Source organism: Saimiri boliviensis, chromosome 11 (assembly GCF_048565385.1).
Source record: "Saimiri boliviensis isolate mSaiBol1 chromosome 11, mSaiBol1.pri, whole genome shotgun sequence".
Classification (NCBI taxonomy): Eukaryota; Metazoa; Chordata; class Mammalia; order Primates; family Cebidae; genus Saimiri; species Saimiri boliviensis.
The window spans coordinates 32411213-32435150 of NC_133459.1; the positions used below are offsets into that span (position 1 = coordinate 32411213).

General features: G+C 41.5%; 1 protein-coding gene across 7 annotated transcripts in view; it reads right to left on the reverse strand.

The window, feature by feature from the left end:
• Window positions 1-23938, reverse strand: part of CSMD2 (CUB and Sushi multiple domains 2) — a 620269-nt gene that overhangs the window by 164318 nt on the left and 432013 nt on the right. For all 7 annotated transcript variants that reach the window (XR_012512371.1, XR_012512370.1, XR_012512369.1 and 4 more), the window contains 4 exons: window positions 23244-23413; window positions 15089-15245; window positions 13329-13520; window positions 7881-8007 (listed from right to left, as the gene is read on the reverse strand). Coding sequence is in view for 3 of the 7 variants with exons in the window: in XM_074380476.1 (XP_074236577.1) it covers window positions 7881-8007; window positions 13329-13520; window positions 15089-15245; window positions 23244-23413 (646 nt within the window). In the remaining 4 variants the exon portion in view is untranslated. The remainder of the gene's footprint in view (window positions 1-7880; window positions 8008-13328; window positions 13521-15088; window positions 15246-23243; window positions 23414-23938) is intronic.

Consider the following 23938-nt stretch of genomic DNA (forward strand, 5'->3'; position numbering starts at 1 on the left):
TTTTTAAACTGAACTGAACGTTGTCACTGTGTTTAAAATGTTCCAACAGCTCCTTATTATATTGAGCAATCCATTCAGAGTTCTCATCTCGGCCTTCAGTGTGTAAAGACTCCTCCTTACCCACACAGCCTTATTTGTCCACATGCATGCAGCTCTAGACACATCAAGTGAATGCCCTTTGGTGGTCAGATCCTATATTTTCCCCTATGTTCATACCTTTGCTCTCTTAGCCCCAGTTAGAAAGATTGCCTCTACAGCCCCAGGCAGAACTCCTCTCTCTCTTCTCTGTGACTAACTCCATCGCTTGGCTTGCACTGATTGCATCTATTTATCTTGGAGGTACCTGTTTGTTTGACTATTTCACCACTAGAATGTGAATTCCCAGCAGACAAGGCCTGGCCTTGGTCTGGTCTTTGTGTTTCCAACTGCACAGCATCACATGGTCTCTGGCACAGAGCAGGTATTCAATGCATATTTTGTAAGATGGAACCAGACCACAGCCTGAATGGCAGACTGGAAAGAGCAAAGATTGGTGTTGGACAGAACACATTCAGAATCCACATTACTGGGTAATTGTGAGATCTCAAGGAAGGTCATTTATCCTTTCTGGGCCTTGATGATCTCATCTATAAAACGGGGACAGTAAAAACTGATTCAGAACCTGGTATGCTGTAGGTATTTGATAAATGTCAGATAAAGGGGCAGCACCAAGAGCAAAAGACTAACCCTCCCTTTCCTATCCAATTTTCATCTGAGCTGGCCCACTGATTATTAAAAAAAGAAAAAAAAAGGTGAGGTGTGGTGGCCTGTAATCAGTACTTTGGGAGGCCAAGGTGGGCAGATCACCTGGGGTCAGAAGTTTGAGAACCGCCTGGCCAACATGGCAAAACCCTGTCTCTACTAAAAATAATAATAAATTAGCAGGGTATGGTGGCATGTGCCTGTAGTCCCAGCTACTAGGGAGGCTGAGAAAGAGAATCGCTTGAACCTGGGAGGCAGAGTTGCAGTGAGATGAGATCGTGCCACTGCACTCCAGCTTGCCTGAAAGAGTGAGACTCTGTCTCAATAATAATAATAATAATAATAATAATAATAATCAAAAACAAAACTCCAGCTCAACACCAGAAGCTGAAAAGAGTTTCACTTCTATTGGATGAAACTTCTGTATTCTATGTACTGATGACACAGGCAAGGGTGACAGGGTGACAGCGAGGGAGCAGCTCGGGGGTCTGCCCTCGTGTTGTCAGCTGCCAGTCCTGGATGGAGCACTTTGGCCCATTTGCTCCATCCTTGGCACTCAAGAAGAAGCACCTGCCAGGTTCTGCAGGTATCACCAGGGTTCAAGGAAAGGGGCCACCTTCCAGTCCACTCTTGCCACACATATCCAGGCAGGACTCATTTTCCAGCTTGGACCACACCCAGGGGTGAGCCTGACCATAGATTCCTGCATCCAAGCAGTCCGCCTCTTGGTCACTCCTGGGAAGGTACAATCCTTGCCAAGCTTGCTGGAGCAAACCTGGCTACAAATCTCTCTGGTCACCCTCAGTGCTTGATCAGGGGTGAAGCAAGGTAGGGAGATGCACCCGAAAGTCTTCTCCTGTGTGTGCCCCTGGAAGTAGACTCATGCGCTATCTTGCTGTCTCTTTGCACCTAGGACATCTGCTCCCACCTATAGCACAGCATCTACCACCTGAGATGCTTTAGGGGTGACTTATAGCCTACTGTGCTTAGGCGTGCTCTGTTTGGGTAAAATGGAAAGCTATCCACCTAGGTCTAGGTAATTACCATGTTAAAGATAAGAGAACTGAGGCACAGAGGGCTTAAAGAGTTCTCCGAGCAACATAGCTAATAAGAGTGGCAGGTAGGCTGGTATCAGAGTCCAGCTCTTAGCTATGACTTGATACTGAATAAATAATAAAGCTCATGGGACATAAAGAATCCAGCTGAATAATCACACCAAATGGCACAAGTGCAAAATGCAGTTGACGCAGGGAAAAACAGACAACATTGTAAAACAAAACATAAATAGTATTCTCAGAGATGCAAGATAACATATAGATAAAAACAAAATAAGGCTGTCAAGAGCAGTCTAGAAACAGAAAGTGTAGTCTCCTTGAAATAAAAACAAAAGTGAGATTTCCAAAATAAATAGGAGGTAAAGAACAGAATAATTACTGTTGAAAACTGAATTAATGAAAACACAAGATCATTGGTAGAATAAAAAGCCAATGAAAGCAGATCAGGTAACAACAGAAAGAGTTAACAGTAAAAAAAAAAAAAAAAAAAAAGCAATACAGATGCACAACATATTTTCTTTGAAAGAAAGCATAATACATTTTATGTAAAAGAAATATAGCCTCTTTTACTTGTTTCATATTCTTAAATGTCCATGGAACATAAATAAAACAAAAAAATTCAAAAAGAAAAAAGGCACAATGCAGTCAAAATAAAAATAATGAAACTCATACACAATATGTAAGCTACTTAGTAACTAAAACATTTCTTAAATATTATTGGATTTAAGAGAAATCTAAATGAATTATAGACTAGAAATGAGTCCAGCTGAACACTCTGTATGAAAAGACAAACTGTCCAAACAAAAAATAGACAAGGAACCAGAAGCTGCAAAGACAATTAAATATCCTATTGCCCATCTAAGCGGTGAAGACTAAAATTATCGACAGTGTCTAGTGATGATATGTGGGAAAGCAGGCTTTCCCATAGACTTTTGTTGGACTTGTAAATTGCTATAATATCTAGAGGAAAATTTGAGGTCATGTATCAAAATTTGCCTCCTGAGACTATATCCTAAGGAAATAAATGGACAACTGTTCGAAGACTGAGGGATAAGAATGTTTGTTGGAGTGAAAAGCTGAAAAGATTCACTTATTCAATAGGATAATAGCTAAATAAATTATGGTGGTGCATACAATAGAATTCTCTGTACCTGGGGGGGGGCATGGCGGCTCATGCCTGTAATCCCAGCACTTTGGGAGGCCAAGGCAGGCAGATATCTGAGGTTGGGAGTTTGAGAACAGCCTGACCAACATGGAGAAATCCCATTTCTACTAGAAATACAAAATTAGCCAGGCATGGTGGTGCATGCCTGTAATCCCAGGTACTGGGGAGGCTGAGGCAGGAGAATCTCTTGAACCCGGGAGGTGGAGGTTGCGGTGAGCTGAGATGGTACCATTGCACTCCAGCCTGGGCAACAAGAGCGAAATTCCATCTCAAAAAAAAAATTCTCTATATGCATCAAACAGGATGAGGTAGATCTATATATATTGACATGATGAGATGATGATATATGATTAAGTGGTAAAACAAAAAACAAGTTACTGAGCCAGGCATGGAGATGAACTTGGTGTAGAAACATGTGTATTACATTTGCTTTATGGACATACTGGCATACAAAACATCCAAAAGAATAAGTAGAGCAAACAGACATTAATAGTTATTTTATGTGGGGTATAAGGAGGGGTAAGATTACAGAGTAAGACTATGGAAACATTTCATTTCTAGTTATAAATTTCTTTGTTTGCATTTTGAATTCTTTGAAAAAAATGATTATCTGGCTGGGTGCAGTGGCTCACACCTGTAATCTCAGCACTTTGGAAGGCCGAGGCAGGAGAATCACTTGAGGTCAGGAGTTCGAGGCCAGACTGGCCAACATGGTGAAATACTGTCTCTACAAAAATTAGCCAGGCATGATAGCGCTCGCCTGTAATCCCAGCTACTCGTGAGGCTGAGGCATGAGAACTGCTTGAACCTGGGAGGCAGGAGTTCCAGTGAGCCAAGATAGTGCCATTGCACTCGTAGCCTGGGCGATAGAATGAGACTGTCTCCCCCCCACCCCCCAAAAAGTACCTAATTCGTATATAGAAAAATTCTATAAAGATATTTCCAATTAAAAAGATAATAACTAAATAAGGACTCGAACACAAAAGGGCTTTTTGTGTTTGTCTAATTATGAGTGTGAGTTATCTTAACTTTGCTGCTGGTTACTCAAGACAGGTGTGTGCGTACTGGGGGTTGAGGGAGAGGGAAGGAGAAGAGAAAGAGAGAGAGGGAGGGAAGGAGCGGGAAAGAGACAGAGGGAAAGGAGGGAAGGGAAGGGAAAGCAGGAGGAGCGAGTGAGCATACACATAAGTACAGCTGTATGCGTGCACGCTATGCGCACTGGCTGGGATGGCAGGCTAGGGTGGGGGAATGAGGAAGGCACGGTGTCTCGCCTATCTCCATCTTTCTGCAGCTCTCAATGCAACTGGGAAGACATCTTCTCACTTTGCATTAGCTCCTTTGAGGTTGCTGTGGCTCCAAGAAGCTGTCCAGACTGAGGACTGATGTTATCTTTACCTCCTTCTGGTGTTTCCCGTTTTGGGATCCCCACATACATACTCGGAATGCTCCCCATGACTTCATATGTCTTGCTGTGTTACTCTGGGGAGGACGTTTCCTGTATTTGTTTGGATCTTCTCTTCCTGAGGGCTAGGAAAGGAGTCTCCTGTCCACCCTCCACCTCCACAGTCATCATTCTCATCAGTGAAAATGGTCCTCACTACTGCCCAGAAATCTATTCATCGATTTCGTGTACTTTCCTTGTGTCAGCCACACCTAGATCTGCTGTGCTCTCCTTAAGACTCAAGAATTAGTGCTGTGCCTTTTAGGTACGTTACGGTTGCTGTGTCATGGATGAGCATAACCCTTTGTGTTGAAGCACTTCGAAATGAAGTATCATGATGTTGACAATGTACTTTCTAGTGACTCAGCAAAAAGGAAAACAAAAGGATGGAAAGAGAAGAACAAAGAAAGCACATACACATATATGGCAAAATAGTAACACCATTTGAGTGTAGGCGGTAGGTACACAGGTATGTGGTGTACTGCTGTCTCAAACATTGGTTGAGAAAAGTTGGTGTGATCACTTGAATGTCCCCTAAATTTTTCCTTCTTCTCCATCTCCACTGCCACTGCCTGGCTTCAGGACTCCTCACTCCCAGCCACATTCTGGAGACAGCCACCTTCTGGGCTTACCAGCCTATCCTGTCCCACTCCACCCATTCTCCACAAAACTGCAAGGAGCTGTCCAAATGTAGCATCACAGCCCCAAGGCCCTCTGTGCTCCCCAGAGCCTCCACCAGCAACTTCATCTCCCATGAATGCTGCCACCCATCAAATCGCAGGTGATCATCCAGCTGTGGGAACATTTCCAGCTCCTTGAGGCTGACCACACTGCTTCACTTTCTGTGCCTAGAAGCCCATTCCCCTCCCACCCATCTTTCTCACTGGCTACCTGGCAACCTCCTCTCCCTCCTTCAGCACTCAGCTCTAGGATTACCTTTTCCAGGATAACTTCTCCCATCTCCTCCTGTCCTGCTATTTCATTCCCCTTCCTCCTTGTGCTACCACTTTCTTCTGGACAGACATGTGTCTGCTCTTTGTGAACCACGGTCTCGTCTCTTTCATTTATAAAATGCCAGCATCTGGCACAGGCACAGACAGGTAATAAACAGAAGTTTGCGAATATGATGGAATGAATGAATCAATAAATGATGCTTTAAGTTAAGAAAGTGAGAAAACCTCGTGATTTGCACATGTGTATACTAAAGCGAAATAGGCATTATGCTCACCGTTCATTCGCTAGTCACTGAGGAACTATCATAGATCCACTAGGCATATAGCTACTTTTATACTTGAGTCTTGCTTCATTCATTCTTTCATTCATCAAACACTTGGCACTTGTTGAGCTGGGGGGTGGGGACGGAACTGTGCTAAGAGCTGGGAGACTTGCAAAGATGAATCAGGCAGAGACCACAGCTCCAGGAGGGGAGGTAAGGCATGAGCATAAATAAAGGAGAAAGGTGGTCAGTGTCATCAGGAAAACATAGGCACCAGGCAACAGGAGCTCAGAAGAGGGGAAAGGACTCCTAGGAGCCCCGCAAGACAGGGGGTGAGGGATGACTTCCTGGGTGAGCTGACATTTGCACTTGACTTTGAAGGATGGAGAATTTTACATGTAAGCCTTTGGAGGAAGGAAGGTGTTCCAGATGAAGGGCAGAGTAGAGACAACGGCCCTGAGCTAGGCCATGTACAGGGGTCACCAGTAATTCTGCTTTGCCAGAATGTCATTGAAGAGAAGTGGTGGAAAATAAGGTTGAGGAGGGAGGTTGAAGTCACTGCAGTCTCAAAGACCATAATAAAATGTTTAGTTTTTATTCTGTGAGCGTGGGGTAGCCATGGAAGGTTTCTATCAGAGGGTGAACAGATCAGGTGTGCTTCCAGAAGGTTATCCTCGCAGTGCCGTGCAGGATGAATGCGTATATTTAACTTGTCCTCCTAATAATGCGAAGTCCTTAAGTACACTGCTGACCTTATTGTGCTCAGAGTTTAGCTAAAAAATTTGCATACAGTAAAGCCTTGATACATTTCTTTAACATTAACGGAACTATGCACATCAGTAAATATCTATTTCTCTCACAGCAACACACTCATTCAGCCAGTTATCCTTAACTGAAAACTCTCACATGCAGGAATTTTCTCCTAGCTACACTTCCATTCCTTTTCTTGGCTCCTCGCTATTCCAAATCCTTAGCACTTACTTCCTAGATCATTGTAACAGGCTCCTGATGCTGCCTTCCCACGAGCTCTCTACATTGCAAATAACCCTGGTAGACTGACCCTGCTCAAGAAACTTCCATGGCTCCCTCTTAGTTCTTGGCATTTAAGATGCTTGAAAACCAGCCATACTTCAACCCCATGTATCTCCCATTCTTTATCCACGTGTTTCCTCTACTCCAGGCAGACTGTTTCCTCCCCAATTCCCTGTTCTATCCTCCTTTCATACCTCTGCTCATATTGCTATCCGAACCTGCTCTTTTCCTCCCAACTCATCTGAACCAAGGCTCTGTTTTGCCAGCAGTGCAATAGTGTGAAGATTCAGGAAGACCTGGCTTCAGATCTGTTTTTTTATTCTTTGTGCAAACTTAGAAATGCTATGCATCCTCTTGGAATCTGAGTTTTCTCATCTATAAGATGAGAATTATAATAATGTATATTTGTTATTAGGGCTTATTATTATTTTCAATAGGGCTATTTTGGGGAGTAAATAAGGCAGGCTGTGTGCTCAATAAATGGTGATGGTTCTTTCTCCTCTGACTCCTTGCAATTCCAATAAAGAATTCCTGTTAGGTGCTTGAAGGAAGTTACATTTTGATGGCATATCTATTTTGAAGGAAGTTATCTTTTGAAGGAGTACATACCACCACTGGGCTTTTGCTATTTACTTCCTCCACAACCTTAAAATACAAGCATTTCTGTCCTAATTTTAAAGATGAGGAAACAGCCTGAGAAAGGGAAGCAATCTGTCAGGGGTCATACAGCTAAAGCTGAGTTAGTTCTTGCTAACTGTCAGAAATAACCACAGCAACTGTTATTAAACATTCACTATGTTCCAAGTACTGTACTGAGCATATTACATGCAATATCTCATCCGAGTGCTTTATCCTGAGATCCATACTCTACAGAAGAAGATAGTGAGATGCAGAGAGGATAAGGGACTTTCCCCAGGTCCTGCAAGCAGCACATGGAAGGGATGGATTCAAATAGGGGTCTGCATGCCTTCAATCCCATGCCCTCAGCTACTCTGCTGTAACAGTGCTATCTGGGCCAGTGAGGTGTATGGACTTGGCATGAAGCCCCAAGAGGCTGAGACTGAACCTTTTCAGATCTTCTAAGGCATCCAGCATAGAAACCACTATTGATTACAAGGTTCTCCAGGTGATGCAGGCAGGCCAGGCACTAGCTGGATAGCCTGGTGATGATGCCAACGATGGCTCCCCTGAAACACTGGTGATGGTTGCTTTGCCAGCCCTGACACTTACCCAATGGTGCAGCCAGCCTCTGCTTCGATGGTCCAGATGCAGTTGAGATTGTGTTCATAGGGAGCTGGATACCCGGGAGACAGCACCTGTCCCGACACCTCTCCTTTCACTGTCCCTCCACACTCGGCTGAAAGAAATCCCAAAAGAATGAGCTTCATGGGGGGGCCTGAGCTGCCTGCAGTCACTCAGTGGCTCCTTTTGCCTGTGTGCTCCTGAATCCCTCTCACTCATTCCAAGTGATTGAGCACAGCATATTAAAAGGTTCCTGGATGAGACTTATATCCAGAACCTATAAAGAATCCCTACAAATCAACAATAAAAAGACAAATAACCCAATTTTAAAAAGGCAAAATATTTGAATAAACATTTCTCCAAAGAAGATACATAAATAGCTAATACACACATGAAAAGATGTTTAACATTGTTAGTCCTTAGGGAAATACAAATCAAACCCACAACGGGATATCATTTCATGCCCACTAGGATGTCTATAGTCAGAAAGACCATACTAGCCTAGGTGGGGATGTGGAGAAACTAGAACTCTCATCATTACTGATGGAAATGTAAAATGGTGCAGCTGCTTTCAAAAACAATTTGGTGGTCCCTCAAAATGTTAAATATAGTTACCATATGACCTAGCAATTCTGCTCTTAGGCATATACCCAAGATAAATGAAAATATGTCTGCATAAAAACTTGAACGCCGGCAGGTCAGGCACTAGCTGGATAGCCTGGTGATGATGTTCATAGCAACATTATTCACAGTTATCAAAAAGTAGAAACAACCCAAATGTCTATCAACCAATGAACTGAATGAACAACATTGGCATAACCACACAATGGAATAGTATTCAACCATAAAAAGGAATCAAGGCTTGATACATGCTAAAATATAGATGAACTCTAGAAACATTAGTTAAGTGAAAGAAGCCAGACACATTGTGTGATTCCACTTATACGAGATACCTAGAATAGGCCAGTCTTGGAGACAGAAGGACATTAGTGGTTGCCAGGGCCTGGGGGAGGGGACAATGGGGAGTGGCTGTTAATGGGCATGAATTTTCTTTCGTGGGGACAAAATGTTCAAAAATTAGATTGTGGTGATGGCTGTAAAACCCTGTGAGTATACTACTCACGGTTAGGCTTTGTGTCCCTGCCCAAATCTCATCTTGAATTGTAATCCCCAGGTGTTGAGGGAGGAGCCTGGTGGGAGGTGATTCAATCATGGGGGTGCTTTCCCCCATGCTGTTCTCACAATAGTGAGTGAGCTCTCATGAAATCTCATGGTTTTATGTGTTTGGCAAGTTCCTCCTCCTCTCACTCTTCTCTCTCCTGCTGCCTTGTAAAGAAGGTGCCTGCTTCCTCTTTCACCATGATTGTATGTTTCCTGAGGCCTTCCCAGCCATGCGGAACTGTGAGTCAATTAAACCTCTTTACAAATTACCTAGTCTCAGATAGTATGTTTATAGCAGTGCGAGAACAGACTAATACAACTACAAACAACTGCATTGTATGCTGGTAAACAAAAACAGTCCCTGGGTATAGAGCTGATTGCCTATTCTGTGACCAATCTCCTCAAAGGCTCCTAGGGAGGAACATGCAAGTGCTTGAACCTGCTTCTTGATAGCAACAGGACCTCTGCTAGCTGCCAGGGGAACTGAGATCAACAAGAGACTGCCTTCCTCTGGAAGAGTTTAATCTCTAGTAGAGAAGACAGCCATGGTGTGTGCTATGTGTCCTAACAGCAAGTAGCAGCAGCAGAAGAAGCAGAGTTGACCAGGTAAGTTAGGTGGGAAGGGTGGGATGGGAAGGAGGACACTGCAAAGAGAGAGAGAAGAGTAAGTGCAAAGTTCCTGGAGGTGAGGAACATTATGACAGGCTGGAGGCCAGGGCATGACACAGGGAGATGAGGGAAATGGGACTGGAAAGGTGGGCAGGCATCTCAGGCTGAAGGACCTTGGAGACCAGGCTGTCATATATTTACTGTACCAGGAAATAACTGCAGTGTTTATACGCATGAGTTAATTGACCGTGTGACACATTAGTGAACTTTGAATGTTAGAAGGAGTCACTGTGGTAGCAGTATGAGTACAGCAGGGGTGAAACTGGAGGCAAGGAGGCAAGTGAAGAGGTCTACATTCCCCATCGGAGCAGTCACTGAAGTCAGAAGCTGGGGGTTCCTCCTGGCCTTCTCCTCTTTCCTCCCTATATCTAATCTGCCTTGGAGATCCAGTCACTAAACCTGTGTGATACTATTCATGTTTGACTCTACTCTGCCCACATTGCTAGAGTCTTGGCTCAGGCCCTCACTATCTCTAGGCTGGCACAGTTGTCCACCCTCTAGGCAGTGCCATCAACAGATCTTTATTCATTGATGCAAACAAGTCACTGTGTGCATTCATTCCTGGAATGAATTCTAAACTTTTCAGTAGGGCCCACTGAGCCCACCAGAGTGGCTCCCTTTGGCCTCCCTGAGCACTTTGGTCCAGCCTGATGAAGTCCACAAGCTCTATTTGGATAGACAACCTGAATAAACATCCTCCCAATGACACCTTTTGTGACACACCCTCCCGCCCCAGGTAGAACTGACATTTTTCACCTTTGCGTCTCCATTACAATGTGGATAGATTTTTATCGTAGCATGTGTAACAAGTTATTTAAGTCATGTCTATTTCCTCCACAAGACTATGAGCTCCTTGGCAGCAGGGACCTTGTCTTATATTTGCACATCAAGTACCTAGTATACTGTTTGGCACATTATAGATGCTTAATGTTTATTGAATTAATGGATGGCTGGACAATCAAATGAATGGAAGTAGATTATTGCTTTCCATGCAAATTACTATAAGCATCTGAATCAAGGGAGAATGAGTTAAAATGAAGAAGAGGATATTTAATGCAGAGTTATTTAGGAAAAGGAATAGCTGATTAGGCAAGATGCTAGAAATAGAGGAAGAAGGGATCAAGGTCACAGATGGAAGACTGACCCCTACCTGTTGCTATAAAGGATCCATCAAACATCTCGTGGACCCCTTGGTTTCACATAGGACCACTAAGGAAAGGTTGCAGGAGAGGCCCTCTATTAGACCTTTCGCTGAAGCTTCATGGTGGGCCCTCTCACCAAGGTGCTATTGGGGTGGGAGGTGCCAACCTGATTGAAAGGTGCCAGGTTGAATGGGCCCATGGCAGGGTATAGGGTGCTGGTGAGAAGATGAACCACAATTGTGGGAAGGAGGCTTGATTGGTTCCACAAATAGACAAAGTAGCTAGAAAAGTGGTAGGGCATTATCCAAGACCTTGGTTAGAGCTTCCTTCCATATTCCAGATAGAAAAGTACCTCCCGCTTCTTGGGAAGTGAGTGTTTGGAGGCAGCAGCACTGGGATCATGTCATCATGGACAACTAGACACTTTACCAAGGGCCTGGCAGGTGGGCAGGAGGGGGCTGAGTGGGCCAGCATGCAGCAGATTCAACAACATTGAGAACATACAACTCTATTTTTTCTGGTCTTCTTCCTTCTTCCCACCCTAGAGTCTTGGCTGCCTTATTTGGGCTGCAGAGTCCACTCACCAATGAATAAAACATTAGGATGTTTTAAGCTATGGCAGTCACTTGTGGTAGACCGTGGTAAAGTCAACCACAACATGACATATACAAAAATGTGCACACATAATCTCAAACACACAGCCTCGCTCCCCTAGCAGGCCACAGGCAGACTCAGTGGGGAAGGCCTCCAAGGTTCTAGTATAATTCTAAGTTTAAATGCTCTTACACTGCTTGAGTGAATCCAATAAGTCCAGTCCAACTGGCATATTTGATATTCAAAGTAATCTTACAGTGAATCCTTTCTGCAAAGAAAATAATTATCTTGTAATGGGAGTCATCATCCCTCCTTTTCATTTTGCGTGCTCTGGCTTGCTTGTCTATGGCATTATACTGTTGTGTGTTTATGCAAGCATCACCCTTCCTGGCCTGAGATCTACTCTTCTCTGTATTCCTAGTGCCTAGCCTAGGGCCTGGCATCTGAATGAGGGGAGATATAAAAACAGCAATGGAAGGTGAAAGGGAAGATATTCCCGAAGACCAGGTCAATGACAAAGGGAGAGGAAGACACTAGAGGCTCCATAAAGGCTACTGCTTTGGTCTGTTCACTTGCAGAGGGTCCACTTAGACCCTCTGTTGTATAACAGTGTTAAAGATCCTGTGAAAATGTAGTCACCTGGGGGGAAAAGAAGCAACTGTGGCCATTAACACTTCCCACCATGCCGGCTCACACTTTCACCGTTAGACATGCTCAGTCTAGAATGTGCACTCCCCTCCCCTCCCTCCTATTGATGAATTCTATCCCATTCTTTCAAGTCTCAATTGAAATATCACCTCCCATGCAAAACATTCTCATATCCTCCCAACATTTAGCACTTATTTTTTTCTATAGTGCTTCTCTTATATTATACTTACCTGTTTATGTATCTATTTTTTATGCTAGAGTATGGGCCCCCACAAAGGCAGTGAACAGGTTTTATTCTTATTTCTCTGCCTCCACAAATACCCAGACATACATGTACACCAATTCTGGTATGTGGGGCTTCGTAGGCATGTATGTGTTTTCCCAGTGGATATTTTGTTCTTACAAGATTAGCCAGTGCTGGCACAGACATGTTGAGGTTGTGGGACATGGGGAAGGGGGTGGAGAGAGAGAAAGGTCTAGTTTTGACAAGGTAGGAGGCAGGACGAAGCAATATGGGGGAAGCCACATTAGCAGGGAGATGAGTGGTGAGAGATGAAAAGGCCAGACAAACAGAATGACCAACTTTGCCTATTTTGCACTTCGGCCTCAGACCACTGTTGCTTGTCCTGTGACACACGTGTAAAGATTCCAGAGAATCTCTGATGATATTCTGGAAAAACCACAGATTTAAGAAGATGAAAGTTCATTATTGCATTCTTTATCAGTGAGAGCAGTGCTAGCTCTTTATCCTACTCTCTTTTGACATCCCACCAGAAAAGGGAGCATGAGCCCCATTTTATCTACAAACTGTGACCCAGAGTGGGTGAGAGACTCATCTGAGTTTTGGTGTTACAATAATAGCTGGAACTCAGGCAAAGCCCCATCTCTCCCTTTCTAATGGGCTGTGCTGGACTCTCCCACCTTGTCGCTATCACTTGCGTTACAATTTTGAGGACATGACTTGGTTGTGGTCCCACTTGCTAAATGTGCAACAAAGGCAGGCCACCTGCCTGACTGCACTGCTGCATGGGTGTAATGAGGTGTGAAAGTGAGGAAGTGGAGAAGGGGTGCAGGCGAGCCATGATGCCTGTTAACAAGAGGATTCAGTCCAAGTAGACGGCCCCCAGCCCTGGAGCATGGCGTCTAACTGGAATGAGCCCAGGGCTAGAGCTTGGTATTATGGGAGACCCAAGGGTTCCCTGCAGAGGAAGAGGCCTCCTACCGACACAGATGGGCAGAGGCCGGTCCCAGGTCCTGCGCTCTCCACTTAGACACAGCAGCTCCTCACTACCCCGAAGGCTGTATCCAGGGTCACAGCTGAAGGACACGGAGCTTCCTGCAAAATGACCTTCATCATGAACCTTGTAGCCAAACTTGGGGGTTCCTGGGTCCTCACATTTGATGAGTTCAAAACCTGGTGAGGAGAGAAGAGGCAGATAAGACCTATCGTGGCAGAAACCACGCTTCCTCCCTTCCCTTGAAGTCCACGTCCTCAAGGAAGCTGTCTTAGCCATGGCCCCTGGGTTCTGATGGAGTCACCAGTCAGGATTTCCTCATTTCTATGCTCAGTTGAGGGGATATTAAGTGGCATTCATTTCTCGGTTGCTATATGTAAATGAGTTCAGCTTTTAATAGTTTTCAGGCCTAAGGTCTGCATTTTCTATTTCTTTTGTTTGACCCCGTAGCATTTTTGCTAGCAGGAGTGTTCTTTTCATTTTGCTCACTGAGACATTCTGATAAGATGGGGTAATATGGAGAAGTTACCTTAAATGTATGTTTGAAAGCTTAGTTATGACCTACTTAAACATACGCTGTTGAAACAGGCTGGAAAAGGAAGCAAACTTATGCAGAGCTCCCACTCTGTGGTGCTATACATGTGTTCTCTCTCTCTCATTTGTTAGTCACAGGAGTCTTACAGGTGGGTATAATTATCTGCAGTTTACAACTGAGAGCATTGATTTGGTAAGGTTAAATAAACTGTTCCAAACTTGCACAATTTTCACTTGATAGAAATAGAATTCAAAGATGTCTCTAATCCTCTTCCACTGAACCTCCTGCTGTAACAGGCAGGGATCCTCTGCCAGGCAGCCTCGAGCACAGGCAAGGGGAAGCTTGAGTATATTCTGTGAATTATTTTCCCCAATAGCTATCTTTATTGAGATACAGTTCACATACCACACATTCTCCCATCTAATGTACAATCCAATGTCTTTTAGTAGATTCACAGAGTTGTGCAGCTATTGCCATAATCAGCTCTAGAACATTTTTATCACCTCAAAAAGAAATTCCATACACATTTTCCCCCAACTCCCTCAGCCCTAGGCAACTGCCATTTACTTTCTGGGTCTATGGATTTGCCTGTTCTGGACAGCTTATATGAAGGGACTCAAAAAATATGTGGCCTTTGCAACTGGGTTCTTTCTCTTGGTGCAATCTTTTCAAGGGTCATCCATATTGAAGCATGTATCAGCACTTCACTCTTTTTTGTTCTTGAGATGGAGTCTTGCTCTGTTGCCCAGGCTAGAGTGCAATTGCACGATCTCAACTCACTGCAACCTCCACCTCCCAGGTTCAAGTGAGTCTCCTGCCTCAGCCTCCTGAGTAGCTGGGATTACAGGCACCTGTCACTGTGCCTGGCCAATTTTTGTATTTTTAGTAGAGACGGGGTTTCACCATCTTGGCCAGGCTGGTCTCCAACTCCTGACCTCATGATCCACTTGCCTCAGCCTTCCAAAGTGCTGGGATTACAGGTGTGAGTCACTATGCCTGGCCACTTCACTCCTTTCTATGGCCAAATGCTATTCCATTGTATGAACTTATCACATTTTGTTTACTCATGCATCTACTGATAGATACACATTGGATTTTAAAACAATCTTAAGCACACATTCTTTGTATCTCATGGTTAAGCAAAAGCTCAAATAAATGAATAAAATGGGAAAGGCTGATTTCATTGTCCACATAGATGCAAGAAAGACTTACTGGAAAACTGCAGTTCAAAGCCCTTGCTGGTGTTTTCAGCATCAGTGATGAAATCAAGCCACAGATTGCTGGATGTGCTGTTCAAAGTCACCCCCATCATCTCAGAATGGCTGAATACTCCCAGCAAACGGGCGGAGTTGTTGTTGCCGTCATAAACCTGGACGCAAGAGAGACCCCCAACCCAATGTCAGCATGGCCTTATGTTGAACCATACCTTATTCCACAACTCACACTCCTGGAGTAAATCTAGCACTGGTAACAACTATTAGAGGCACAACTATCAGATGCAAGGAAGATGGCAGAAGGAAGCTACCAACTGAGCAAGTTATCTTGTTTTCCCTTCATGTCAGTTCTATGCTCAGTCCACCTCTAGTGTGAATCTAGTCCTTGGGAACTGGTTGCTATTCTAACCTTTCCAGTGGAGATCTGCTCTTGTTCCCTCAACCCCCATATAGCACCAGCTTACTATTTAGCAGCCTGGGGAGGCCAGGTTTGGGTTGCCTGCTTCTCAAACCATCTGTTTCTTCAGAGAGATAGGCTGAAAGCATTCATCTCTACGTTGCTGAACCTTCAAATACAGCCATTCTCTCACCTGATCCCACCCCCCGTGGCAGTAGCCTGTCTTGACCACTCTGCTGGAGGTCATCCCTGGGATCCAGAGGGGATATAGTTAAAATAACCATGGTGATTTTTCCTTCCCCAAGCTCAGCCTCTGCCCCTTTCCTCCTAAAATGAGGGCTCCAGCTAGGACTTGCTGGGCTTGCCAAGGGTGGAATCGTACAGGCATCTGGCTTCCCTTGCTCCCATCTGTCCCCTGAACTTCTGAGCACCAGCAAAGACAATAATCATCAGAATAATGAACTGGCTCCCCAGGTCTTGAGGTTGCTGCTCCTTTCCAGATAATTGTACAAATAACAACAGAAGTTGTGATTGAGTGAAAGACCCCCTGTTGGTTTCGTAAATATCAACGATGGGATCTATGAGTGGGTGATGAATATTTGTACATGGCACACAATGTGGTGCCAGCTGCCAGCAAATTGAAACAATATTTCCATTGTACTATTTATGAAGCAAAGCTTTCTAAAAGAAGCCATCCTTCAAGCTAACAGTGTTGTATATTACAGAGATGTGTTTAGGGTCCTGGAAGCCTGAAGTCTGTTTCCAGATCCTTGCGTAACTGCTGTATATCACTGATAGACTGAGTGAATTCAAGGGTTCCAACAGACCTCAAGATAATACAAGTTCAAAGAGTTAACCTAATTTGTTATAAAAATATTTTTGCCCACTGAAACATACATGGAAATTAATGGATCAAGGCATTTATCATCAATGGAATAAGAATCATCAATCACAATAAGAAATAATAATCACCAGGTGCAGTAAGAAAGACAATCAGACACCACGTGTTTCTTTAATAAAAGATATACAACCACCCACAGAGTTATCTTGCCAAAAATATCAGACCTGATCGGATCAAGCCACTGGATCCAATTTGCAACTTACAGGCTATAAATACTGAGGACAGAGGAACATACAAAATGATACCCTGTGAGGGCATTCAGCAAAATCCAGAGTGGAAAATCCCACTGAACAAATGCTTTGATTTTCTCAACAAATAAACTACAAAGAGGAAAAGAAAAGAGATGGAGGGAGAAACCGATAGACTAAAAAACACATGAGACAATTAACCCAGTGTGTGGACCTTACTGAATCCTGATTCAAATAAACTATAAATTTTAAAAATATTATGACATCTATGAGATAATTGGAAATTTAAACATTCACTGGATGTATGAGTTGTTAAGAAATTATGGTTTTTTAATAAAAGTCTGATTGGAACATGATGCTTTCCTTAATTTCCAAGCATAATTCATCCTAATTCATTAAGAACAAAAATGTTGTTTGCATCATTACAATAAAATATTAATTGCAGAAGAACTTATAAAACAGAAATGTGCAAATAACTTTCAGGACTTACAACATGTTGGTGAGTATCTTTCTAGGCTTTGTTCTATGCCTTTAATTCCTTGTATACATTTATTTAAAAATACTTTTTATAACAATAAGATCAAATTATAGATACTATGGGGCAACCTGCTCTTTCACTTAATATAATGTGTATATTTTTAAAGTCATTGAATATTTTTTCCATAATGGCATTTAAATGGCTGCAGGAATTTCTATAATAAAAGTTAACCCAATCTGCAATATAATTATTTACATATCAGTGTCCACAATATGTGCTCTGGCACATAAGGCTCACTTAGTAAATGTATGATAAATAAACCAATATTTTCCTCTAGAATTCATGTCCTTAAATCTATCTGGAATTTATTTTGGGATATGATATACAATTCTACCTTAACACCCTGAGAGATTAGCCATCTAGCTAAACTCTGTATATATTCCACACACTACCAATTTTAAACCGATCTTTGTCACATATATAATTAACATATAATTATATAAATTTGGTTTTGTTTGTCAACTTTCTATTCTATTGCATTTGTCTATTTATCTATTCCTATGCATGACCCACACTATTTTAGTTACCATAGCTTTGCAATATATTTAGATAATTAGTAGGAAAAGTCCTAACTTGTCTTCTTTTAACTTAAAAAGAATTCTCCCAGATGTATTCTACTAAACTCATGAAGAATTTTCCTGAATTAAAAATAATAAAACAAAACCCCCCAAAACAAAACTTGTGTAATTCTGAGCTACATTAAATGCATGGATGGATTTGAGAAAAATGCATCTGTGTGATACTGAGTCTTCCAATCCATATACATGGTGTCTGGCTCAATTTAATCAAGTTGTCTTTCACGTCTCTCACTCACGTTCTGTACTTATTCCTGGGTATTTTTATATTTTTGACTGCTATTGGGAATTGGGCCTTTGTATACATTTATTTCCTAACAGGATATTGCCTGATGGTCCAATTCATCATTATGTGCAGGTGATGGAAATGTCTCCCTAAGAAATCCAGGGGAATATATGCACACCCATTACATCCAATAAAGAAGGTCAGCAAGTTGGCTGGTTTCAAAACGAATATGCTAAGCAGAAAGCTTTCATATACACATATACACAATTACAAACAATGTAAACATAATTTCTACAAATATTCCTGCATGTCTGCTTGCACACGTGTGCTTGAGTTTCTCTCGGGCATACAGCTAGCACGGAAGAGCTGGTTGCAGGGATGGCACATCTTCAATTCGGTTAGTATTACTAGATTCCCTTTGAAAAGGAATACCAATTTGCTCTCTCACCAGCAACGTCTGACAGCTTTCATTGCTTTATATCCTTGCTGATACTTGGTATTTTCGGGTATTATGATGTTTTCTAATTTGATGAATGTAAAGTGGTATCTTATTTTAATATGTAAATCCATGATCACCATTGAAGTTGAGCATCTTTTTATATGTTTATCAACAGTTCTTATTTCCTTTTCTGTGAATTGCCTGCCTGTTCATACCCTCTGTTCATCCATGAGCATGAAATCTCCCTGCACTTATTTCAGTTACATCAATATCAGAATAAAGTTTTATTATTCTCTCAGTTAAGATTATGCATATTTTGGAGGGCTTATTTCTAGGTGTCTTTTGTTTTTGTTTCTATTACAAATGAGACTTTCCCTCCTGATTACAAGTTTTATTTGGTTATAGAAACACCAGAAGCTTTGTGAATCTTCTTATTGATTTTGAGTTTATTAGTTGATTGTTTTGTAGTTTTGAAACTAAGACATAGTTTTCTATATTCCTTTCTAATTTTTATAGTTCCTTTTCTTCTTTTTCTGGTTTAAATATAATGGCTTGGCTTTTCAGTACAATGCTGAATTCTATTGGTGATAGCAGAACTATTGATCTTGTTATTGCCTTTGCTGAAAATCTTTAGGAAGTTTTGCGATTAACTATAATGTTTGCTGTAGGCGTTTGGTAGAAATGTTTTTATCAAGTTTAGAAAGTTCTATTTGTAGTTTTATGAGATATTTTTAAAAATCATGAGTGGTTATTGAATTTAATCACGATGTTTTGGGGTTTATTAGTAGGATAATGTCTTTTTCTTTGCTAATGTGTTTATAGAATATTAGGTTGAACCATGAAATTGCCAATATTTTAACAGTTTTGACCTACAAAAATAGCAATTTCATATGGCTTGTCTAACAAATAACATTATGAGTGTTTCTAATTTTGACACATCTTCACATTCCTGGAATCAAACCTACTTGGTCATCTTTGTTTTAATACACAGTCAAATTCAATCTGATTTATACTCAGACTTTTTAGATCTATGATCATAAGTGAGAATGCCCTAATAGTTTCTGATGTCTGTTCTTTAAAAAATTATTATTTTAAATTATAAATTGATAAATTGTAGCTGCATACATTTATAGAGTAGAAGGTAATGTTATGATTTATAAATACAATGGGGAATTAGTAAATCAAGCTAACATAATCATCACCACAAATACTTACCTTTTTTGTGGCAAGAACATTTGAAATTTACTCTTTTAGTGATTTTGAAATGTATGATACATTATTATTTGCCGTATTCACTGTGATGTCATTATATCTCAAAGAAAAAAAAAACCCTTAATTCTTCTGTCTAATTGATGCTTTGTATACTTTGGCCATTATCTAACCATTCCCTCAATCTCCTGGTGACCGTAATTTTATTCTTTGATCCCAAAGTTTCTACTTGCTTCATTAATTTAAAAAAATGAGTAGATAGATGGATCTTTATTTTTCTCTCTTCTGAACTATTTATGGCAACGATTAATTGCTTCTTGAAGTTTTGGTAAAGCTTACCTGTAAAATAGTTAAGGCCTGGGGCTTTTGAGAGAGAATATGGGGGAATTACAATTTTTTAATGTTATTTTTTTTTCAGATTTTTTTTCATATTAGTACTTTTTATTTATAAAAATTTGTTTCATTTGAGCTTTCAGATTTCTTGGCTTACAGTTGTTCCTGAACATTTTCCTTCTTTTTTTTTTTAAAGGGTCTCACTGTTGCTCAGGCTGGAGTGCAGTGGCACGATGCCTAAATATTTTTTTATTTCCATAATCTCTCCTATATATTTGATTATGTCCCTTTTCAATTCCTAATATTATGTACTTGTGTCTTCTTTATTCTTTGATCAGTTCTGCCAGTTTTGTCTATTTTATTAGTTATTTTTCAAAGAACCCCGTTGGTTGTGTTGACAATTGCTATTGTTTCTTTAGTTCTCTTTCTCTAGTTGTTTCTGCCTTTATCTTTAAAAGTATTTTTCTCCTACTTTCTTCTGACTTATTCTGTTACACTATTCAAGCTACCCAAATCCTTATTTATTTTTAACTTAGGTGAATGTTACAGACTTATAGAGTTATATTAAAATCTTCCATGATAACTATTACTTTATTAATTTTTTTTACATTTCCAGGAGTTTTTATTTAATTTATTCATGCTATGTTACTTGCCACATGAAGTTTTACTGTGGATTGATTATCCATTTTATTAATATAAAATAATCCTCTTTTTCATTTCCTTATGAGATGTGGGAGAAGTTTTCGAATTTATCTTTTAATAAACTGATTTCATTTTTCCATGGTTCACCATCTTCCGTTCATTGCCTCCATTCCATTTTTTAATTGGGTGATCATGTTTTTCATCTCTGTTCAACCTCTCCTTATCTAAGATTGCTCTGTTTTCATTATTGCCTATTTTTGTGTCATAAATATAATATTCTCTCAAATTCTCTTAAGAATACAAATTAGGAGCTTTTAAAGTATGTTTCTGTTCTTTGTTGCTTACAGAGGGGCAATTAGCTGATTCCTCAGACATGTCTCCTTCCTCTTATCTGCTGAATATTTATACATATCTAGTTAATTTTCTTGTTGGCACACCATTACAGAGGGAAAATGGAAACACTCAGCAGTCTCTAAGGGAGCAGACGAACTAAACTTAAAGAGTCCGTAGCAGGGGCATTTCCTACCCTGGTGCTAAAGAATGTGTGTGTGCATGTGCATGTGTGTCTTTGCGTGTGCACTACCTGGGCTCCTGCATCCTCTGTTAGTCCTCCCTGAACTCTGACCTGGGTTTTATGCCCCATGTCCCTCCTCCTTTCTTATTCTAACCACCTCAGAAAGACTCTCTCTGCCTATCTACTAAGCTGCCCACACCTGACCCTGCAGCCAGAACCTTGACAGTACAGTTGAGTGTGCACACCTGTTGATTATGTCTTAGGTGCTATTCCAATTTAGACCTCCTTAGTGAGGAAACATGGGCACTGGCAATACTCCATATGACCTCCAGCAGCCTAGGAGCCATTTCTGTTGGCTCTATCAGGTCACTTACACAGAACCATTACTTACATTCCCTTCAAAACCTGAAAATTGTAACCTATGCCTCAAAGCTGGCTTTTTGTGCTAATGGCCTTCATCCAAGAAGGTCTCTGAATTGCCTAACTCATATCACTCCATCTGTACCTCTACAGAGAGGAGGTCCCTCTGGTACTGCTGTACTGATTGCAGCATCTGAGGCTCAAATGGATGGAGAGAAGTGAGGGCAAGGGTGATGCCTGAAGACATGGTTCTCTGAAGGGTATAAAACCCTTGTTTGTGTTCTCTTGTTGGGAGACACACACTGTTTTTATGTGGGGTTGGAAAGCAGAGCTTAAGGAGCCAATGGGATTGTTCTATCCCATTTCATGCATGTCATCCAGTCATCTCATAAGTGCATCTTCTTGGGTTCAAACAGGATTACTAGAGCAAGAAATGCATTTCAATTACACACACACACACACACACACACACACACACACACACCCCTACACACACACCCTAGAGGACATATACCCCAGGGGGGTTGGCCAAGAACATGCATCAGCTGTACGTAAAAAGGATAGCATATTCATTACATCTGGAGATAATCTGGAAGCATAGAAATTCAGTGGTTTCTCTTTGCATTTTCCAGAGTAGTGGGCTCTGGTTCAGCTTTTTCTAATGTAAGGACTTCTCTGGCTACAAGGAATAAAACTGTATTAGAAAAAGTTAAAAAAATTCCTTGGCCTAGGATGATAATGGACATGCTTTGTATGAGGCTTTCCTTATTATTCATTTTTTAAGGCAGCTCTTTAATAAATTCTCCAAACCCTATTCTTTGATTACACAGACACACATCACACATTATTGGAGATACTCAATCACACATTCTTCGTATTTAAGCAAAGAAATACAAGACACGTATGCTCAATGTCTTAACAAATCCCTCTATGACCCTCTCTGTAATCCAAGTCCTGTCATTTCTTTCTCTTACATATGTCTCGAATACACTTTCTCTAACCCCACTGCCACACCAGGCCATCATAGTGGTACACTGAAACAGCTGTAATAGTCTGTTAGTCTACTAAAACACACTGAAAACATGCACAAGGGCACATACACACAATACACTGACACGAGTGTGCACAGACACAGATCCTCAGACCAAATAAATATATGGACACCGATTCCCACACATGTGGAAACATATTTATAAAAGCATTTATATCCACAAATATATAGCTACACAAATGAACACACACATGCATATATATGCATGTTCTTTGAACTCTTCATTATCCATGTTGATGGTCAGAGTTCAAAATGGAAAACTGGATCAATTGGCTGTTCCAATCCAATGTATTATTATTATTATTATTATTATTATTATTTCTTAAGATAGGGTCTGACTCTGTCACCATTCCGGAGTGCAGTGGCATGATCACAGCTCACTGTAACCTTAACCTCCCTGGCTTCTCCCATCTCAGCCTCCCCAGTAGCTGGGACTACAGGCAAAAGACACCACACCCAGCTAATTTTCGTATTTTTTGTAAAGACAGGCTTTTGCCATGTTTCCCAAGTTGAATTATTATCTTTTATTATGTAGTCAACTCATACTCAATTACACATGCATTTGATAGCAGGCAGCTTCTAAACAAAATCTAAAACCATATTCTTAGATACCCACATACTGCTCTCTTTTGGTCCTCTCTTTCTCCCAGATGAGTGAGGAGAGTATTTTAGGACTCAGGAAGGAAGGAGAAAGTTTGGATCATTCACACAGAGACAAAGGAGTATTGACCAGACTTTTGCATACTGTAACACACATACTCTGAAATTGATCAATTTTACCTTGAGGACATCTCCTTCAGAGAGTTCGAATGCCCTGGCTTTCAGCTGAATCCCCTTCCCTGGCTGGGTCTGGATGGAGTAGATGCATTCGTGATTGTTATTGTAGTTCACAGGAAAGTTCGGGGACAGCAAAGTACCCTGAGTGCCTGTGACTGAATTCCCACACTCAGCTGGAAAGAGAATCACAATAACCACAGATTAACCCCCTCAGCTGCATCTGGAAAGCAACTCACAGCTCTGGAGAACCTGACAAAGATGACAAGTCGTTTGCCTGTCTACCTGCCAAGATGCCTATGTGTCTGTCCAGTTGTTGGACTGTCTACAGAAATGCCTAACAAATGTAAAAAAAAAAAAATGTACCTTCCTACCTACGGTGCTGCCTGGATTGTTCTGCCTCTCATTCTGTTTTATCTGTCTATAGAAACAGAAACTAACACCAGGCACCCTTTACAATTTCACAGTGCTATTAAGCAGCCCTTCCACATACCTGTTCATATAGTAGCATAGCAACAGAAATGACCAAGGAGGAGGTCAGGGGAAGAGGGAGGCAGTTAAGTGAGGACAGATGAAGCCTTTCAGTATCACAGAACAGAAACTAAGAGGGGGCAAGATCACATCATAATCGCTAACCTTTAGGTGCAAAACAGCATGACTGACCGTTGACAAGGACCATTTCAGTCATTAGTCACAACAGC